The 19,379-nt window shown below is 36.3% G+C and overlaps 1 protein-coding gene across 5 annotated transcripts in view; it reads left to right on the top strand.

Annotated features, from left to right (window-relative positions):
* VPS13C (vacuolar protein sorting 13 homolog C) overlaps positions 1–19,379 on the top strand; it is a 74,463-nt gene that overhangs the window by 24,483 nt on the left and 30,601 nt on the right. For all 5 annotated transcript variants that reach the window (XR_003962230.4, XM_030281852.4, XM_030281853.4 and 2 more), the window contains 25 exons: positions 160–236; positions 402–461; positions 1,711–1,864; positions 2,021–2,137; positions 3,103–3,206; positions 3,506–3,673; positions 4,423–4,727; positions 4,965–5,112; positions 5,804–5,912; positions 6,360–6,493; positions 6,788–6,944; positions 7,583–7,662; positions 8,470–8,529; positions 9,622–9,787; positions 10,738–10,854; positions 11,390–11,493; positions 11,911–12,078; positions 12,529–12,833; positions 13,221–13,365; positions 14,486–14,642; positions 15,509–15,639; positions 16,692–16,861; positions 17,416–17,654; positions 17,870–18,099; positions 18,861–18,953. Coding sequence is in view for 4 of the 5 variants with exons in the window: in XM_030281852.4 (XP_030137712.4) it covers positions 160–236; positions 402–461; positions 1,711–1,864; positions 2,021–2,137; positions 3,103–3,206; positions 3,506–3,673; positions 4,423–4,727; positions 4,965–5,112; positions 5,804–5,912; positions 6,360–6,493; positions 6,788–6,944; positions 7,583–7,662; positions 8,470–8,529; positions 9,622–9,787; positions 10,738–10,854; positions 11,390–11,493; positions 11,911–12,078; positions 12,529–12,833; positions 13,221–13,365; positions 14,486–14,642; positions 15,509–15,639; positions 16,692–16,861; positions 17,416–17,654; positions 17,870–18,099; positions 18,861–18,953 (3,698 nt within the window). In the remaining variant the exon portion in view is untranslated. The remainder of the gene's footprint in view (positions 1–159; positions 237–401; positions 462–1,710; positions 1,865–2,020; positions 2,138–3,102; positions 3,207–3,505; positions 3,674–4,422; positions 4,728–4,964; positions 5,113–5,803; positions 5,913–6,359; positions 6,494–6,787; positions 6,945–7,582; positions 7,663–8,469; positions 8,530–9,621; positions 9,788–10,737; positions 10,855–11,389; positions 11,494–11,910; positions 12,079–12,528; positions 12,834–13,220; positions 13,366–14,485; positions 14,643–15,508; positions 15,640–16,691; positions 16,862–17,415; positions 17,655–17,869; positions 18,100–18,860; positions 18,954–19,379) is intronic.

Raw genomic sequence — 19,379 nt, forward strand, 5'->3', positions numbered from 1 at the left:
ACTTGGCAAAGAGAAACCAGTGACTCATATTTGGTGGTGTAATGTATCTTAGCAAATGGTACTGAAAGTTAATCCCTACCTTCAAGGCACAAATTATTTGGTCCTCTGAAAGAATAGAAATGATCCTAATTCTTGCTTACCTCATGTGGTGTTTTACAGGTAAAAAAGCACCCATTCATTTAATTAGTTCCTCAGACAAGCCTGGCCTAGACCTTCTGAAGGTGGAATATGTCAAGGTATACACAAAGCTTTTAAAAATTATTTTTAAAGCATTTCTATGTATTCTTAATATATAGTCCTAAACCTACTATTCAGAGCTAGCTGGATGATTTTGTATCTTTTGAAGAGGACAGTGACTGGTTGGAATTAATTTTAACCTTCATGCAAATCATTATTTTCAGGCTGACAGAAATGGGCCACAGTTTCAGACAATTTTTAACAACACTGAACAGACGATTCAAGTGAGTGTTTACAGATTTTTTTTTTGTTATTTTCTTTTGGTTTGTTGTTTGCTCAGAGCAGAGGAATTAATAAGAAGTGTTTTGCTTTCCTGTTTTCCTGCCTTCCAGCAGGAGATTTCAGGAGTTAAAACATCCTTGAAAATTTTTATACCACTTAAGAGTAGAAATTTTGTCTGTTGAACTGCTGAAAAATTGTCTTTCTAGCTCATGTGGATAAAGTTCAAACTACTGTAAGAATGCACCTTCTCATGCATCAGAGCTCATGACATTCAGGGGCCCAGTATGGGAAACTATAGTGGAGTCACAATGTCTTTCTCTTTTCTGTCAAATAATCTGTGTTGTGAGTGCCATGTAAATTCAGCACTCTGTTGGCTATCTTTTATAAGGAGTCTAAATCCATATCTGAGTGTGGTTTTGTTTTTTTTTTTTTTACTAATGGGGATGTCTTTGAGTCAGATTTTAGTCTAAGGAAAAAGAGTGACTGGAAGCATTCTCGAAATAAAGTACAAAGGATGGTGTTTTTTGTGATAGGTCATTTCTCCTCTTTATACCTTTGTGACATTATTTTGCCTGCCTTACTTTAGTATGAAGACAGAAATATTTCACTTGTTGTGTAATAGTTTTAGACTGTCCATAGATTTCATCTGAGAGCTTTAGTTACTGAAATCCTTTTGCCAAAAAGCAGTTCCTGAAGCTGCAGCAGTAGATGAGAGTTCTGATACTCCAGTGCTGCTGAATTACCTGCCTTCTACGATAGGCTAGTGCTAATGTCAAGAGAACTCCATTTTCTGTACATCATCTGGAGTTACTGTTGCCTTGCAGCTCTTTAATGGGACTTCTGTGCCTGGGAGGGTTGTATTTGGGCTCTATTTCCAGTTCCAAGCCCATTTAAGTGGACAACTTTTATTAAACTACATAGCAGGCACTCTTATTTACCTTTTGGCCTCCTTAGTGGATTTATTGATGAACATTCAAAATACCTACATGTCAGCCATCTGCCGCCTGTACTGTGGAGGTTATAGGTTAGCAGTTACAGCTGTAAGAGCTGGGTTGTTGCTTGGTTTCCTTATTTTCTAAGCTTATCCCCTTTCTGCTTTATAGAAAGCTTTTTCTTTTATGATTTGCTGCTGGCCACACATGCAGGTTTCCTGTTTCTAAGGAATGGTTCTGTTGCACTGGGTGCTTTTGCACCTCAGTCTGACTGACATTTCTAAGTAACTGATCATATGGACTCTCATGTTTTCAACAGGTAACTTTTTCATCACTTAACCTCCTGTTGCATACAGAGGCCCTTATGTCTGCTGTCAGTTTTCTAACTGCTGTTAGTCCATCAGGCAGTGAAAGAAGTGGAGAGACACCATCCAAAGAAAAAAAGCAAGAAGATGACTCTAGATTGAAGAAAGGTACAGTTGTGATTATCCAAATGATGGTTCTAGAAGGATGTTTTGCATACTGGCTAAGTAAATCCAGAGAAACACGATTAGCTTTGTAGAAATAAACATGAAAGTGAAAATATGAGTCATAGGTGCCTTGAAAATCCCATCTTCTCTTATTTTTAGTGTCTAAACCTTCCAAGGATAAGGATGTGTTTGACTTCAAGCTTTTTGCCAAGCTGGATGCCTTCTGTTTAAATATTTGTGATGAAAAAAAGAACATTGCAGAGATCAAGATACAAGGTATTGAATTCTTTATTAGAAGTAACTGCTCTTTTACTTTACTTTCAAAGCAATTGCTAATCTTGGAGTAAAAAATAACATGTAAATATGCAGCATCTGTTTTTGTTTATTTATTTATTGTTATCTGTGCAAGAATGGCTTGTTGTCTTTTTTTCAAAGTCAGCCTTCAAGTCTGTCATAATGTTTTGGCCTCCAGCTAGTAAGATGTGCTATGTTATTACTTAAATAATTAAGTTCATCCTTTGAGGGAGTTTGATTATGGGGGGCTTTTCATGCTGTACTAAGTGTTGGATATTTTTATGGTAAAGTTGTTTAGGATAAATAATTTTGTAGGATAAGAAAACCCCTTCAAAATGTTTTCTTTAGTTTTTAAACCCTAGGGGTTTGTTTGGGTTCCTTGTTTCAGTTTTGTTTCCTTGATTGGTTTTGCCCCTTGGAAGGGCTACCAGTAATTCTTTGGGGGGATTTCACTTCTGTCTGGCTTTAACTGCCATCCTCATAGCTGGTAACTCTCTCTATTTATAAATATTTTAAAATGTGTGATATGCAAGATTAGTAGTTTAAGTAGTTTAAGTTCATAAAGTCTTTTGCTTGTCCCCATCTCTAAATCACATAATGTACTCACACAAAATTATGTATGCAAAATACTGGATTCAAATAGTTCAGCATAGTAACATCTTTCCTAATAGAAAATCTCAATGCATTCACTCAATAGCTTGCTTATTAAGAAGTGGATGATTGATTATTATTCTATGAATAGTAGCTCAGTTATTTCCAGAGCTGATTGATATTGAGACAGTATTTGTATTCTAAGTATTTCTATTTTGTTTTGGTTGAAGCTGTAGTACAGTCATTCTTAAAGTAACTTAATAACTTTTCCTCACTTCCTCTGCTGGTGTCCCCACCCTGAAAATAACTGTTACTTCTGCTATGCAAGACTCTGTTTCTATTTTTGTACTTTGCAGGTCTTGACTCATCTCTTTGCCTTCAGCCAAGCCACACTGTATTCTTTGCCCGACTTAAGGACATAGTTGTCACAGATGTTGATCCAAGGACCCTTCATAAAAAAGTACTCAACTACAAGATTTTAACTTTTACTTAATTCTTGGTTAGTCTGATGTGTATAAAAGTGAAATGTATTACACATTCCACTCTTCTAAAAGTATTTGATTTGTCATGAATAAGTATTTTCAAATAAGATACATCATAAAGAATAATTTTCCTATTACAAGAATGGATGTCTGAAAGGATTAGAAAATCTAGTAAACTAACTTGTAATCTGATAGGCTGATGGTATCTTTAGTTCTTTGTATTATTACCTTTGTAGAAGCTGCTGATGGCTGGTGGGTGCTGTTTCTCTCTTTCTAGGCTGTTTCTATAGTGGGAGATGAAGTTTTCAGTTTCAATCTGACATTAAATCTTCATGCAACTGAGGGAGAAGCCTACACTGACATGTCAAAAGTGGATGGTACTGTATGCTTGAAAGTGGGCTGCATCCAGCTGGTGTACCTTCACAAATTTCTCATGTCTCTCCTAGTAAGTCTTATTTCCCTTTGTATGTTTCTGCAGCATTCTCAGATTAGTCTTCTGGGCTGTGCTCTCAGTACAAGTGTTATGCTTCGGTTTCTAAAAGAGAAGGGATGGGTTTAATTTTTCCTATGTACTATTAAAAACTTTGGTAAGGAACTATAGAAATTTCAGTTGAGTCACTTCCCACTCTCACTTTTGGAAATAGAGAAAAACTTGGTGCTATTGAGGTAGTTTGGGAGTTTTATGTTTGCTGCCCATTCCACCCTAGTAAAATTCAGGGTTCATTGCAAACATATCAGAGCTAACACTAGGAGCAAATCTTTCTGGAAGGTAGGTGACATGATGCCTACAGATTAACCAGGGTAAATATCAGTGTGTTTGAGTACCCTAATGATAGCTTTTTCAATAAAGGCACCAGTGGAATTTCTCTCATTCAATAGGTTCCTTAATAGGAATTCAGTAGTATTCAGGTAGGGCAAGAGGGGCTTTCAAAACTGTGTCCCTAAAAGCTAATGAGCTAAGGAGTCTTGTAGCTAAGGAAAGAAGTAAAATAGAGATCAGTTTAGAATAATTGGATTGCACTGGTTAGTACTTCTTTGACCCTCCATTAGAGGTCATGACAGAAGGTATTCAGTTGTCTTTTCCTGTGGAAAATTCACAGAGGAGGCAGGTGGATGATGATGTAAAATGAGAAAGTAACCTAGAGTAAAAACTGTTTACAGACATTTCTCCTTTCTCTTTAACTACTTTTCTAGACTTTCTTGAACAACTTCCAGACAGCCAAGGAGACGCTGAGTGCTGCTACGGTTCAGGCTGCAGAAAAGGCTGCTACCAGTGTGAAAGACCTGGCCCAAAGGAGTTTTCGGCTTGCAATGGATATTGACTTGAAAGCACCAGTTATAGTTATCCCCCAGTCCTCCATTTCCCCCAGTGCAATAGTAATAGATCTTGGCTTGATTAAGGTTCAGAACCAGTTTGTCTTGGTGTCCTCAGAAGGCAGTTCACTCCCTCCAGTCATTGACAAAATGGATGTGCAGCTGACAAAGCTGAAACTATCGAGGTACAGTGACTAATACTCTGTAGAACATAAATATTCTTGCCTAGAAACCATGGTTGGTGCTAGTATTAAATATTTGGTATTAAAATACCTTTTATCTTAGAGCAGTTAGATCAATAATAAAATCAGAAACTCTTCTGCTTAGGAAAGTAGTGTTACATTTGAGATTTTAAGATTTTCAAAAATCTAACCTGTGACTTCCAACTTCCCAACTGTTTTCTTTCCTTTCTGTGTTTCAAGGATCACTTTGGAGACAGATTTGTCACATCCAGATATTCAGATACTTCACCCTATTAATTTAAGCCTGTCTGTGAAACGAAATCTCTCTGCAGCTTGGTTTCACAAGTTACCAGTGTTGGAAGTCACAGGGTGTCTGGATACAATGAATGTAAGTCTTGTGAGAAGGTGGTGATAATACTTAGTGTGAAAGCAACCCTTAATGTTATTTCTGGGCACAAGGGGGCCACAAGCTGCAAATTTTTAGTAGGTGTGGAGTGGATTTCAGCAATGTAATAGGATTTAACCTTTCCTAGATGAATGTAGTGGCTTGAAAGGGTCACATAAATGGTTTTGTGACCAGTTCTCTGAGCAAGAATTCTTTGATGTGTTTTGGTTTGTCTTCTTTAGAAACTGATTCTTCTTGAGAGGAGTTTAAATTAATACAAATGTTTGCTTTAGTTACTCCAGCTTCCTACTTTCCAATCACCCTTGAGTAGGATACTTGTTTTTTGTGGCATTTTATGCACTGTGAAAGTGCCAGGAACATCTTGGGTGAAACTGAAATGAAAATTCCATCAAGGGGCATGTCATTGACAGGAATGTGTTAAAAGCATAGGTACATTAAATGCTGCTGTACATTGATACAGCACTGGCGGTCAAAACCATTAATCTCCTCAGACTTTTACAATAAGTGGTTGAAAGAATTTAATTTTTTTTTATTGAAGGTATGATTCTGCGGGCAAATTAGCTATAAATAAGCACTCTTTTTGCCAGGAAACATTGTTCTGCTTTGTTAGCAGGTGATAAGTTCAAGGAACCATGTGTTTTCCCTGAGAATTGTGATCTGCAAAACTTTTTAGGTTGTGTTAAGTCAAGAGGATTTGAACGTCTGTCTCAAAGTGTTGACGGAAAACCTGGGTGAAGCAGAAGAAACTCAAAAGGATGCAAAATCAGAACTGCAAAAGGAAGGTCAGATGCAATTTGTCATTAATACTAAGTGTGTTTGCTTTCAGGAGTAAGGAAAAACATTTATTATCTGGAAAGAAAGTTTAGATCTGAGAGTATGGTAATAAGCTGAGTCTAACTGATAAAGTCTTCCTTTTAATTTTGCAAGTACAGTGTTCATACTTTGATACTTCAAAAAATTTGAAACATTATAAGACAAAATTTGGTAATTGTGTTAGCTAAGCTGTCAAGGAACTAGCAAGATATGGAGATGTCAGAGTTGTCTTGTTGCCAGAACATGTTTCTATTTCCTTTTCATGCTCTAAAGTTAAAGGCTCTGTTTATGGAAATGTTGCTGGCTTATCTTAGGTGAATGTAATCCATCTAAATGAATAAAAGAATTGGATGTGTTTCTTGAGCTAAAGAAATTGTGTCAGTTTCAAAAGTTAAGCAATATATTGAATATTCCAGGTAAAATGAAAGAACTGGAGAGATCAGTTTTGATACAGGATAAGAATGTTTCAGAAGGAATCCTGTCTGAAAAGAGAAAAATAACATTAAATGAAGATGTAATCAATATGCTACTTAATTTTGAAATCAAAGAGGTATGTATCCATCTGTACAACTTAATCAATCTGAGCCCAATACTCATCTTTTTCTTAGAAGTAGTGGACTATAAAGTCCATTTTAACAGTTTGACTTGGCAACTAAAAGAAAACAAGAGGAACAGAACAGGGACCAGGGGAAATCTTTAGCAAATTGGTCCTGTAGGGTCTTTTTATAAAAATGCAAAATGTGTAGATTAATATTATGTTTCACATTTAGCCTGTTTATAACTGCCAGGCATGTCTGAACAACTTCACTGAAATATTGAACTTATTTCCCTTTTCATATTCAAGGTTGTAATTACCTTGATGAAGCAGGTTCAGAAGGAGAGATACCCATTGCATATTCTAACTGTGCTACAGCTTGGGACCAAAACCAAAATTAGAAATCACGAATTGGCTGCAGTTGCATATCTGAAAAAAATTACAATGAGATGCACTGAAATAAATGGTAAGTCTTCTAGGGAACTGATACGGTCAATAAAGTGTGTGCAACTGGATTTATAGCCAGAGGATAACATATAGTAACCAATAATGGGGGGTGGGGGGGGTGGGGAAAGTGTAATTTAGATAGAGTTAATCTGTTTTACCTGATGCCAAATTTTACTGCCATTGCTGGACTTAATGTATTTGAGAAGTATTCCACCTGTTCAGTGGGTTTTGATGAGCTTCTGATTCTGTGCTTTATGACCAGTTCTGGCAGCACTGGAGATGCAAGTGCTTCCTTGGTTAGTCAAGTAACAATTCAACCTGACAGTGAAGTTATAACTGAAATGGCCATTTATCCTAAGTAGAAAAGTAAGGTTTTGAGTGTGAAAGCATGAAGGTAGGAATGCAAAGAACTTTCAATTTGAAATCTTGTTTCAAGATAAAGGTGTTTTGCTAGTTTAATTTAAAATGAAGTGAATATAGCATTTCACAAAATAATGCTTTATGTGTAGCTTCTCAGTCAAAATAGCTGTTTATTTTCACTGTTTCAGCAAGTATAGTATCTAATTAGTATGTAATATAGAATTAGCATGGAGACATTGCATAGGTGGAGTACAGCTTGAGTGGAAACACTTTACATTTTTATTTCTTTGTTTGCAGACTCAAAAGGAGATCCTCTTTGCATTCTTAATTCCTCAAGTGAGACAGATGAACATCTTTTGAAAATGGAATATATTAAGGTTTTAATACATTTTCAGTAAAATTATATGGGGAGTAAAGTAAGGCTTCCATACTTAGCCTGTAGATTTGTATCTAAAACTTACCAAGGCTTTCTCCCAAATACTTGTTTTTCAGTTTAACATTTCATTTCATTTCATTCTCCACTGCTTTCATATAGCTCTTGCTTCATAGGTCAATGCTATTACTGAAATCACTGGCAAGACAAGTATTTGTTTGTATTCTGTGTGTACAGCACAAATGAGTACCTGTGTGAAACTTAACAGGTGTGATGGCCTTTGCCTGTGCACGTGATCTACAGGTGATAAAACTGGCATTTGAAGAGTGATATGTTGGTAGCTTAAAAAAGCCTTTAAAAATTGCATGAATACTTGGGAATCTCATAGGTTGTAGAACCAGTGGGCTCCTCAATACTCTTATCTGGAATGGCATCATTTACATAGTGAAAAAATAGATTAATTTGTACTGGCAAAGTATTAAGCATAAATTGATCCAGTTTAAATAGATTCTAGGTGAGACAAAGTTTTGTAACTAGCCAGTTGAATTTTCACAAAGTATGTGCTATGAAATGTCTCTGAGCAGAGCATTGTGAGTAAACCATTCTGGTTATCTTGCTTGTGCATTATTTGAAGAACTGGTTTGTTCAGACTTCATCACTTTCCTATGTTTTCTTTTGCAATTGGAATAATCCTTATGTGTGGGCCAAATTAAAATAATTCAGTTAATAAAATTATTCATAATTATTATTAATTATTGGCTAATTCAATAGAGATTGACCATGTCCCTTTTCTTTTTTGTTTTCCCTTTAGGCTGATCCTGATGGACCAGACTTTGTCACTACTTACCAAAGCACCAAGCAAAACATCAATGTAAGTACTGAATGTACTTAATTTTTTTTAAGTTTTTCAAATCATGACAGCTGTGTTAGTTTCTCTCTTTTTTTTCTTCTCATTGAAGAGGAAAAGGGAACAAAACCAACCCCAAGACCAAAGGCTGACTCTCATTATTAAGACCTACTTCTTTATACTTAACTACTTCAAAGACATATCCAGATAGAAAAAAAAAGGATTTTTTTTTACTGAAGTATTTTTTTTAATAATTTTTTAAAATTAAAAACTATACATTATTTACTAGTTAGACAAATCTGCTTATGAATTTTAGCTGAGGCCTTTAGCATGTGCTTTGTTTCTGGAGTGATAAACTTGGCAGAGAGATAAACCACAGCCTTGTGTTTCTGAGCTTGTAACAGTGAAATTGAGATGTGAGCTTGAATGTCCAAACAGCATTCTCAGGGGTCTTGAGTGCAATTAGTCCTTTTACTTCACCTGAAAGCACCTATTCATGAGTAATTTTCCATGGCTTTAGTGACTTCTGAAGCAAGCATGTCATTCTGCTTTTAAAATGTTTCCTTTAAAACAGTAGTGGTGGGTCAAGCTGCTTCTTGAGGGCCTGATGTGAAATAAGTGGCTGGTGCTGGGTTTCACTAAGTAATACTGCCAGGAGTAGTTGCTGCTCACATACTCCCTGTTCTGATTGCAAATTTTGAATTTTGGTGTTTTGTTTGTTTGTTTTTTGGGGTTTTTTTTGGTTTTTTTTTTTTTTTTGCTGTTGTTGTACCATATCTCCTAAAATAACTTCACATGTGGTTCTGAAGTTGTCAAAGTGCTGAATGAAATGCAGCAGAACTAAAGAGAGTGTCCTGAAGAGGCATGACCACATGAGACATCAATTTTTAGACTGGCCTTCAGTTCCTCTGTAGCTGTTCTAAGCTTCCCTTCCCTTGCTCCCTCATCTTTTCTGGAGCTTGTGAAGTTGAAGGGGATGGAGATGGAAGAGTCAAATACGTGTGAAATTGAGCAAGAGGCTTTTTTCCTTGATGCTATGACAGCAACTCTAGAGTTCTTGGGGTATAAACTGCTACTCAATCACTATATGACTTTTTCTCCTTGCCTTGGTTTTAGGTCATCTTTTCATGTTTGGATATAGTACTTCACACAGAGGCTTTGCTTTCCATCATGAGTTTCCTCACCTTCAGTGTTCCATCAGGTGGTCTTCCCAGTACTGATAAATCATCTGACCAGAAGCCTCAAATGAAAGAACAGGAAAAAGGAAGTACTCTTAGACCAGGTAGTGTCATATTAGACAGGCTTTACTTTGTTGTTTAATGGAATCTCACCTGCAGTTTCAAAGGATATTATTTCCAATAACAGCAGTCTATTTGGTGGAAAACAAAGTATACACAACTGTAAATGGGGAGAAATAATCTTTCCTGTTGCCTAATCTTACAAATTCTTCTTACTGAATATAACATTTCCCTGGATGGTGGTCTGATTTTTATAATGAAAGCTGAATAAATGATGTTGCAGTGTGCAGGCTTTCCAAATGTTTAGCATCACAACCATGTAGCTTTGCAATCTGAAGGCTCTAAAGAGTGCTTACACTGCTGAAAATAAATAGTGCTCTGGGGAAGCAAAGAGAAGTTCTGAACTGAAGGGGTGGTGTATTTATTTTAAGTATGGGTCTTAGTAACCTTGAAATAGTAAGACTTTTTGCATGGAAGCTCCTGAATATTTTGTCCGGTCCTGTGTTGTTGATTCTTGTGCTTATAGTGTTTGTGAAATTCAGGGTTTTCTAATCTTAAAACTATTGGGACTGAGTCCAGTGGCTGTTACATTATGTGTTTGTACAGTGTTGCTGCAGCTGATATGCCTAAATTGGCTTTGCTATTTGACACAGAGAGGAGTATTTCTCATGTGATGAGACAGTGTTTCAAATAATGTAGTGTATACTGCATTCAGGAACTAATGCATGAAAACTAGGTATTAATGAGGAGAAAAGGCATCATCTTGATGGCTTTTTGGCTGTGTTGGTTGGTGACAGTTTGTGTGCCTGAAGGAAACTGTTAATAAATTACTTTTTTCACATTTTGACTAAGAATTATCATATCTTTTAGGGAATGACTGCAGGTTGCTTTTGAGTAGTTCATACATTTACAAAACTACTAGTATAATATTTATTTTAAACAGTGGGTTTGTAATATTTGAACTCCTTTTGTGTCTCTTGTGTTTTCTCTCCAGTATCTGGTGATGCAGCCCAGGATGATGTCTCTGAATTAAAACTCACTGCAAAGCTAAATGCATTCAGTATTACAGTGTGTGATCAGACCTGTAGAATTGCAGACATTAGAATACAAGGTGAGGTGTTTTTTATTTAAATATTAGATGAAGCTGGCTGAAGGCAGAAATAGGCTGTTTCCCTCCATTCACTTCTAAAAGGCCGCTGTGTGCACTGCTGATGTTTCTAACATGTGTTTAAATATATTTTGATTGTATGAAATGGTCTGCAAGGAAAAAAAATGTTTGACTCAGAAAACAAAGACGATTTCTAAGTGTAGTGAAATTAAAAGAAGTGAAGGCACTAGGTTTTAGGTAACACAAACTGGTTTTTTTTTTAATAGCTAGATCCTAGATAGTGTTGGGGAATTGTATTCTACTCTTAAAATCAAGTTATGTTGGCGGCTTTGTCATGTGCAGTAAGGCCCTGACTTCTCTCTCAGGCTTAGCATTCATTGTTACATAGCAGAAGGCTGGATTCTAAGCTGTTATTATTCTTTATATTCAGTAGTAAATAATGTTGGGGGTTGGTTTGTTTGCTTGTTTTTTAGCAGAAGTGTTTACATAGAAATTTACTGAAGTGCATTTATTTCCTTCTTTCTTTTATTTCATTCAGGAATGGATGCATCTGTGGCTATGAAGCCTAAAAAGATTAAAGTGTTCTCCAGACTTGAGGACATTGTAATTACAAATGTTGATCCAAAAACAATCCATAAAAAGGTAATGTGTTGAGCAGATGGTAAACAGCTAAAGAGACCCAGTTTTTCAAGTGATTCAGTGACAGCACTGTAGTTTAATTTGCTGTGTAATAGAATGCAATGTACGAGGTAATACTAAGCAAAATTTATTGATTAATTTCCTTCCTCTCAGAGAAGCAGAACATTCTTCCATTTAATGTTTAGTTCTTTTCAATTACATTTGCACTGATATATTTAATTTTGAGAAGCTGGGGTTAAATATAAAACGGGCTATAGATAAGCTGGTGAGAAGAGGCATGTACTAAAAAATAGGTGATTTCTGTTTTGTGCCTACCATGTGTCCAAGTACTGCTCATATGTTGCTGTTGATCTTTTTGGGGAAATATTTTTTGTTTCAGAAATACCTGGTAGTATTAACCATGTGGATTTGATCTTCTAGGCTGTCTCCATAATGGGAGATGAAGTGTTTAGATTTCACATGTCACTTTATCCAGATGCCACTGCAGGGGAAGCCTATGCTGATATGTCAAGGGTGGATGGTAAAATGTCTCTGAAAGTGGGCTGCATCCAAATAATTTACCTACATAAGTTCTTTATGTCACTCTTGGTAAGACATTAGTTTAAGTTCTTTTCTCGACATTAAAAGTTCTTTTTAATGAGATAAAATGCAATCAGCTCTTTTTGACCTGTACCTGGTGGTGAGCTAATGTGCAAGCACATAGGAGTATTTTGCTGAAGAGTTACCACTTAAGTTGCACTGCTTTCAAGAAGATTGCCTAAGAGAATGATGACAGAAGAAGTAATGAATGGAGCCGATAGCTTTAACAATATCTTAAAAATTACACAGTTAAATAATGTGTAAGCTTATTCATGATTTTAACTCTTTGGAGTCTTTCTCTTTTGAAGTGAGTTGAATTAGTGGTTGAATTAGGTATTTCATATTTGTACCAAAGGTGTTAATTTCTCTTAAATTTGCATTTTGCCTGGAACTTGCCTTTTTCTGAGAAGCTTATTGGCTTTCATGGAACTTTTTCCTTTTTTCCCTACCTATGAACAGAACTTCCTAAACAATTTCCAAGCAGCACAGGAAGCCCTGACTGCAGTCACTGTGCAGGCAGCAGAAATGGCTGCTTCCAGCATGAAGGACTTTGCTAAAAAGAGCTTCCGCCTCCTAATGGATGTCAACTTGAAAGCTCCAGTCATAGTTGTCCCTGAATCTTCAGCTTCCCCTAATGCTTTGGTAGCTGATCTTGGCTTAATCAGAGTTCAGAATGAATTCAAGCTGGTGTCTTCAGATGAAACTCCTCTTCCTCCAGTCATTGACAACATGGATGTGCAGCTGACTCACTTGAAATTATCAAGGTAAACATGAAGCTTTTTCCCCCCCCCCGAGTTCAAGTGTCTTGGTAAAGGAAGAGTGTCCATGTTCTGTATGCAGCATTTTTCTCTTATTTGAACATGGTAGGCAATGAGAACATAGGAAAACCAAGTATAAAACCATGCCAAGCGAAGTTTAGGAGTGCTTTTAGATAGAAACACAGGTCTACAATCTCTAAACTTTCTTGGAAAGAAAGGACTGATAGCACAGTAACTTGAATTCATCTGGAGTGCATACGTGAGTGTAAATGCATATGAGCTTATTCTTTAATTAATTATGCCTGTAATTTTGCTGGATTGATATGATATTATTTGGTTTTCTGCAGCTAGTCAACACTTTTCCTCTGTTACTTCCATTGTCTTTTTTTTTAGGTGCATTGTATCCACAGATTCACAACCAGATTCTGAAATTCTGCGCCCTGTGAGTTTGACTTTACTGGTCCAGAGAAATTTAGCAGCAACATGGTATCATAAAAACCCAACAATTTGTATCAAAGGAGACCTAAAACCAATGCAGGTAATATCACGAGTAATTAAAACTATATCAAAAGTTACACAGGTTCTCAGAATAGTCCTCAGCTTAGTTAAGGAGCTTATAAACTCATTTCAGTTTGTGTCCTTTACAGTATGTTGAAAGACTTCCAGCTGGATCATCCAGTTTATAGATTTGTTAGAATTTTGATGCTGTATGATGAATAGTTTTGGTGTAACTGCAAGCAGATGGAATAAAACCTAGTTTTATTTTTCTGGAGGTCTGTTGGAGCGATCCATGGACTCAACAAACAGTAAAATCATTGAGGTTATTTGTTGAGTTACCATTTAAAAACAAAATTTGACAATTCAAATAGTTTAATCTGTAACATTCAGGTTATTTGAATGCTTAGTAGATGTATTAAGAATGAAAAGGTTATATCTAATACACAACAATTTAAAATTATCTTTCAGAGGTAGGGCTCTATTTTTCTTTTCTTGCATTAACCATATGGATTTTAATGGGTAAAACCAAACTGGGGCACCTTTTCCTTGTTTCTGAGCCATTTTCCTTGTTCGTTCTTGTATCTGTGCAGTGGCCAAATGTCACACTGATGAAGCACAGAGAATTAAGATTTAAAGGAGTATCGGCAAAATTAATCAAATACTGGGAAAATATTCTTACACTGTATACTATGGGCTAAGTAACTGCATCCTGTCACTTTGTTCTGCTTCCTTTTTTGTGATTCTGTAATGTAATGATTGGATACTTATTCATGAAATGTTTGAAGGCCTACTGAATGGTAGTTGCTTTAGTGTATACAATGCAAATCTTGACTTTAATGTTTTCTGGTCATGTTTTTGGATTACTGAATTGTTGAGAAGTGCTTATGCTTATCAATTACCCATATTTTTAATAGGTAAAGATCCATCTGGAAAGTGTTTATCATATGGATTGTCATTTCTTGTTGTAACTGCTGTTTATAACAAATAAAAAATTATATAGGAGAAATGGGCAAATAATTTAGATTATTTTGGAGAGGATAATTGTGACTATTCAGTTTGTTTCTGGTGGAAGCAGCCCATTGTTTCTCCTCAGTGCTTGCATACTGTGCTGGAAGAAATGTGGTTGCCAAAAATGAACTTGTGGCTTTATCCCATTACAGATTGCACTCAGTGAAGATGACCTAACTGTTATCATGAAAATTTTACTTGAAAACCTTGGAGGGGCTTCTTCCCAGCCAAATACTCTGCAAGGGAATACTGAGGATATGCAGATAGCTAAAAAAGGAAAAGTTCCACATGAATCTGGTGGCTCTGAGGGTATGTTCAATTCAAAGGCTGAATGTGTGCAGGTAGAGGGCTCTTTCCAAGTTCAAATACCACAAACTGTATTAACTGAAACACTACAAATTGTTTTAACTGTTACAAATATATTGTATATATGAAAAGTTATAAATAAGAATGTATGGATTCACATGGAGTGTGAGCTCCTGATGGTCAGAAGTTTTGGTGATGTGTTTTTTATAATTAATTTCTCATACTATGGTGTTCTTCAGTTTACGTCAACCACTCTTCTAAATGCATGGGGTTAAAAACGAAAAAAGCCAAATCATCTACCCCAGAATGTTGATGCACAATTATAACAATCGAGGAAGATATTTATATTCAAATAGTGTGTCAGTGTAATCGGTGCATGTCTCTGGGTGAAACATTGTTAACATTTTGCCAAAATCTCTTTTTTCCCCTGAACTTGACATTCTCAATGTCAAAAAATTGCTGTTTAACCAATAGTTGAATTGCTCTACTGTGAATAGAAACTGGAAGGAAGAGCAGTGCAGACTCCTTAAGCAGACTTGGTACTTTGTGTTGTTCTTCATTGAAATTAACAAAGAACATCAGTAAACTAATGACAGCTTCTTTTAAGGTTCTAAACCACTCTGTGCTGGATAATTTTAGTATGCATTGGATAGAACAAAATTACAAGAATTATTTTGAGTAGTATTCCGGATTTAGAGCTTTCCCTCTTTTTGTGATTTTCTCATCTTAATTTAGAAAACCTCAACCACTAAACCAACCAACCAAAAAAAAAAAAAAAAAAAAAAAAAAAAAGACCAAAAAAACCCCCAAAATCAAAAGCAAGCCCAGTGTTCAAAAGAAATGTCAAAATATGTTCTTTTCACTGACAGGTGCCTTTGTTGATTCTGGACAAAAAAATGTTTCTGCAGTTCAGTCTTCTGTGGAATGTTATACATTGCTTAAATTTGCCTTGAATTTTGAGTCCCTTTCTGTAACTCTCTACAACAGTGACCCAACTCAGGTTTGTGACAAAGCTTTTATCACACAGGTGGGGTGGGCAGCTAAGGTTTCTCACATGAACAGAACTTGGGTCAGAAAAATGAAATTATATATTTCATATATAATTTTTATATAATATATAGATATATATTTTTATATATATTTCAATATATATATTATATATTACAAAGTTGCATTGGCTTTGTAATGCTTTCCTAATGGAGCTTTGAGCTTTCTTGGGCACAGTGTCCTTAAGAAGAAGAAGGTATGTGCATTTCTGAAAGTCATGTTAAAAATATTACTAAACCACCAAAACCACCCAGCATTTGATTTGGTCATTCAAACTTCGATTCCAGTTACCCAAAAGAGAAATGAATATTTGAAAAGCAGGAATTGTTAGTTCAGACAGTGCTAGTTCTATGCATGGTGCCTCTAGAGTTATTAAGCAGATCCAAGTTGTATATGGCCCATAATTTCCTCTTGCATATCCCTGAGTGTGAGCAATCATAGGCATCCTCTCTGTGCTGAAAACAGAAGAGAAAGATGTGAAATGTTGTCCTGATTTTATGACTTAATAAAGTCTGCTTTGTGTAGATGTGAAGGTGCTTGCTTTATACGTCTTCGTGTATCGTGGATGTTATTTGTGTATAATTTTTAAGATGTTTGTGTGCTGTGAGTACCACAGGGAAAAAGAACACTGTTGTGGGATTTTATTTTAATTTCAACTGTCATATAATTCTCACTTATTGCTGAGATGCTCTTGTAGATGAGTTACTGTGATGAGAGTGGACGGATCTTTGGTAAGGGATGTAGAGTTCAAATAGATTATCCTTCAGTGATGCATTCTGAGCAACTGCTGGCAGTGTGGTGCAGAATCAACTTCACTGCACTCAGCAGGTTTTTTGTTTTCTCAGTGAATTTCTTGAGCTCCTTTGTATGAGTGGAGGACTGATGACAGCAACAGGCTAATCAGATCCTTCAGTTGCTGGATGATGATGCACGTGGCTAGCAGCAAGGGACACGTCTCACTGTTTTGTTCAGTGATAAGTAACCCTGCACTCTGTCCTTCTGTAGGAATCTCTGCTTTCGGTGCACAGTGACAAACTGCGCCTGGGTGAGCTCCGGCTGCATCTCATGGCATCAGCAGGGGAGATGTTCTCAGATGGCTCCATGGATATCACTGTTAAACTCAAAGCATGTACCTTGGATGATCTCAGAGAAGGAATTCAGAATGTGACTGCAAGGTAGGTTTGAATGCATCAGAAATGAAAAAACTCCAGCTAAGAGGAAGGCTGTTTCCTTGTTCCATGCTTTGCTTCACATGGAATTGATAAAACTTAGTAGTGCTGTTAGCTGTGGCCTGTAATACTCTGTGCTTAAGCGATAAACAATGTAATTTTAATAATGTTCAAGAAGTTTCTACTCTTTTATGTTGATTTCTCAGGTTATCCAAAACAAAAAGAAATCTTGGAGGCTGGAATATTACAGTAAATTGTAGAACAGCTGAATAGAAGGCACCCAGCCTCAATGAGAGGGTTAGGTGCAATGTAACTTCAATGGGATTGTTATGTGCTGCATGAATACTTTCAGAAATGTAGCAAACCTAGTCTTAAATTGAAATTACTCTTCTAAAAAAGCCTCTACCTTCTTATTTCTTGAAGGAAGACTGCTTGCTTATATAGTAATTCTTGTTTATAAATGGCATGGGGAGGAAAAATGCCAGTATTTATACATCTTCGTTTTCCTACATCTATGTGTTATGATGTTTGAGATGTTTCTTTTTGAACTTATTTTCCAGAATGATAGACAAGAAAGATGACACAAATGACATTTCTATGATTGATATAAGATATAAGCAGGATAAAAATGGAACTGAAGTTGTTGCTGTCCTTGACAAGCTGTACATATGTGCTAGTATGGAATTCTTGTTGACAGTAGCACATTTTTTCATTAAGTCAATGCCAGTATCTTCAGCTGAAGGATCTGCACAATTCCAATTAAAGCAAGTTGCTTCTGGGAAATCCAAGGCAGATACAGGTCTGTAAAAACAGTTTCCACACACCTCCATTTCCCTCCTTTGCAGATTTCATTCTTAAAATTACTCATGCAAAAATTTTCCAGATGCTGTCTTGGCATCAGACTTAAGAAATTAATTTATTCTTCAGGATGTGTAGATTGGCCACTGGCAGAGTAGTAGCTTTCCTCTTTCTGGTTTTTATATTCAAGGTGTTTTTTAAAACTTGTTTTCACAGAGATATCTGTACGACCAAACATGACGGTAAAAGCTGTGATTATGGATCCAGAAATTGTATTTGTTGCTAATTTGACCAATGCTGATGCCCCTGCCTTAAAAGTTTCCTTCCAATGTGACTTTTCTCTGACATCAGACAAGCTTGTCCAGAGGATGACTGCTCAAGTGAAAGCCTTCAAAGTGTTGGCCTGTGCTTTTCTCAAAGAAAAACAAGGCAAGAATGTTACTACGGTAAGGAAACCAGTGTTGTGTGATGAAAAACCAATTAGAATGGGTGGCAGGCATGTCCCTTAGCTGGCATATCTACAGCACTCAAAACTCTCAGTTTTCGTATCATTGATTATTCAGAAGAGAAGAGGGGCCTGTGCCATTTGAAGGTGAATCTTCTATCAGTAGGTGCAGGACTTGAGCACTTAGACCTTTGTCTAAAACCTGTGCTATGCATTCCTAAATGACATTAAAAGTTTCTTAGTGAAGAAACTCGATGAGGGGTTTGGAAGCCCAAGACCTTTTGCAGTATTTTTCACTGCCTGTTGGTTTCCTTGTTGCAGTGGAGTCTTGAGCAGCCTTTTGTCTGAAACTTCATTGGCACATTCCTGCCAAGGGAGCACTGAGCCACAAAGGTGGCCTGTGGGCTTCATCTCACATGTGCTTATCTTCCCTTATGCATTTAGTTTTTTTAAGGATTATGGGGTTTTTTTTTAATGATTTTACCACTGTCTGTGTGTTGGGCTTTTGTTGTGTCTGGTTTTTAAGCATTATGTCAGAAGCTTTTATTTCACTGGCTTTTAAACTTCCAGTGCAAAATGGTGCTTGTGCAAATTGGGATGTGGAATTGTTGCATTATATGGAATGTTTTTACTATGAAACATGTTGCTTCATGGCATCACTGTCCCTTTGGCCTATGGAGTGAAAAAAAAAAAAAATACAAGACCTTATGAAAAGGTTAGATTTAAGGAGTCACTTTAATGGTCAAATTGTTTTTCACTCAGGTGTTATGGCCATGCTCCTTGGTCATGGAAAATATGTTGCACACTTCAGGGTTACAGACTGTGGCAGTAACAATGGAGGAACTAACTATTAAGGTAAGATTATTAAAATTGTGTTTGGAAGAATAGCTACATTTATCAAGCTGTAGCTTGGTTTTTGTTTAAAAATTATTTCTAAATGTATTTTTAAAATTTTATTTAATTTGCCTATTATTTACATTTTTTATTTCCCTGTTAGTTTAATTCTAGAAATACTCATTTTAGAACTGCTCTGTGTAGGAAAAAGTAATTGTGTGTTTGTCATTTTGACAGTCCCTTGACTAAAAATGAATAAAAGTTAAATACTTCAGATTCTAGGATTCCCCCTACCACTTCCCTCCATAGTTACAAAATAACTCTTCCCCCTGCTGCTGCCACCACTGTTTTTGGGATATTTTGCAGGAAAGGAAAACAAGAGGAGGTCCATGAATTTATTTTCTTTGGAAATTTAAGTTGTATCACTTAAAAGACTTTTCATGTTTG

Source organism: Taeniopygia guttata, chromosome 10 (genome assembly GCF_048771995.1).
Source record: "Taeniopygia guttata chromosome 10, bTaeGut7.mat, whole genome shotgun sequence".
NCBI classification, from domain to species: Eukaryota; Metazoa; Chordata; class Aves; order Passeriformes; family Estrildidae; genus Taeniopygia; species Taeniopygia guttata.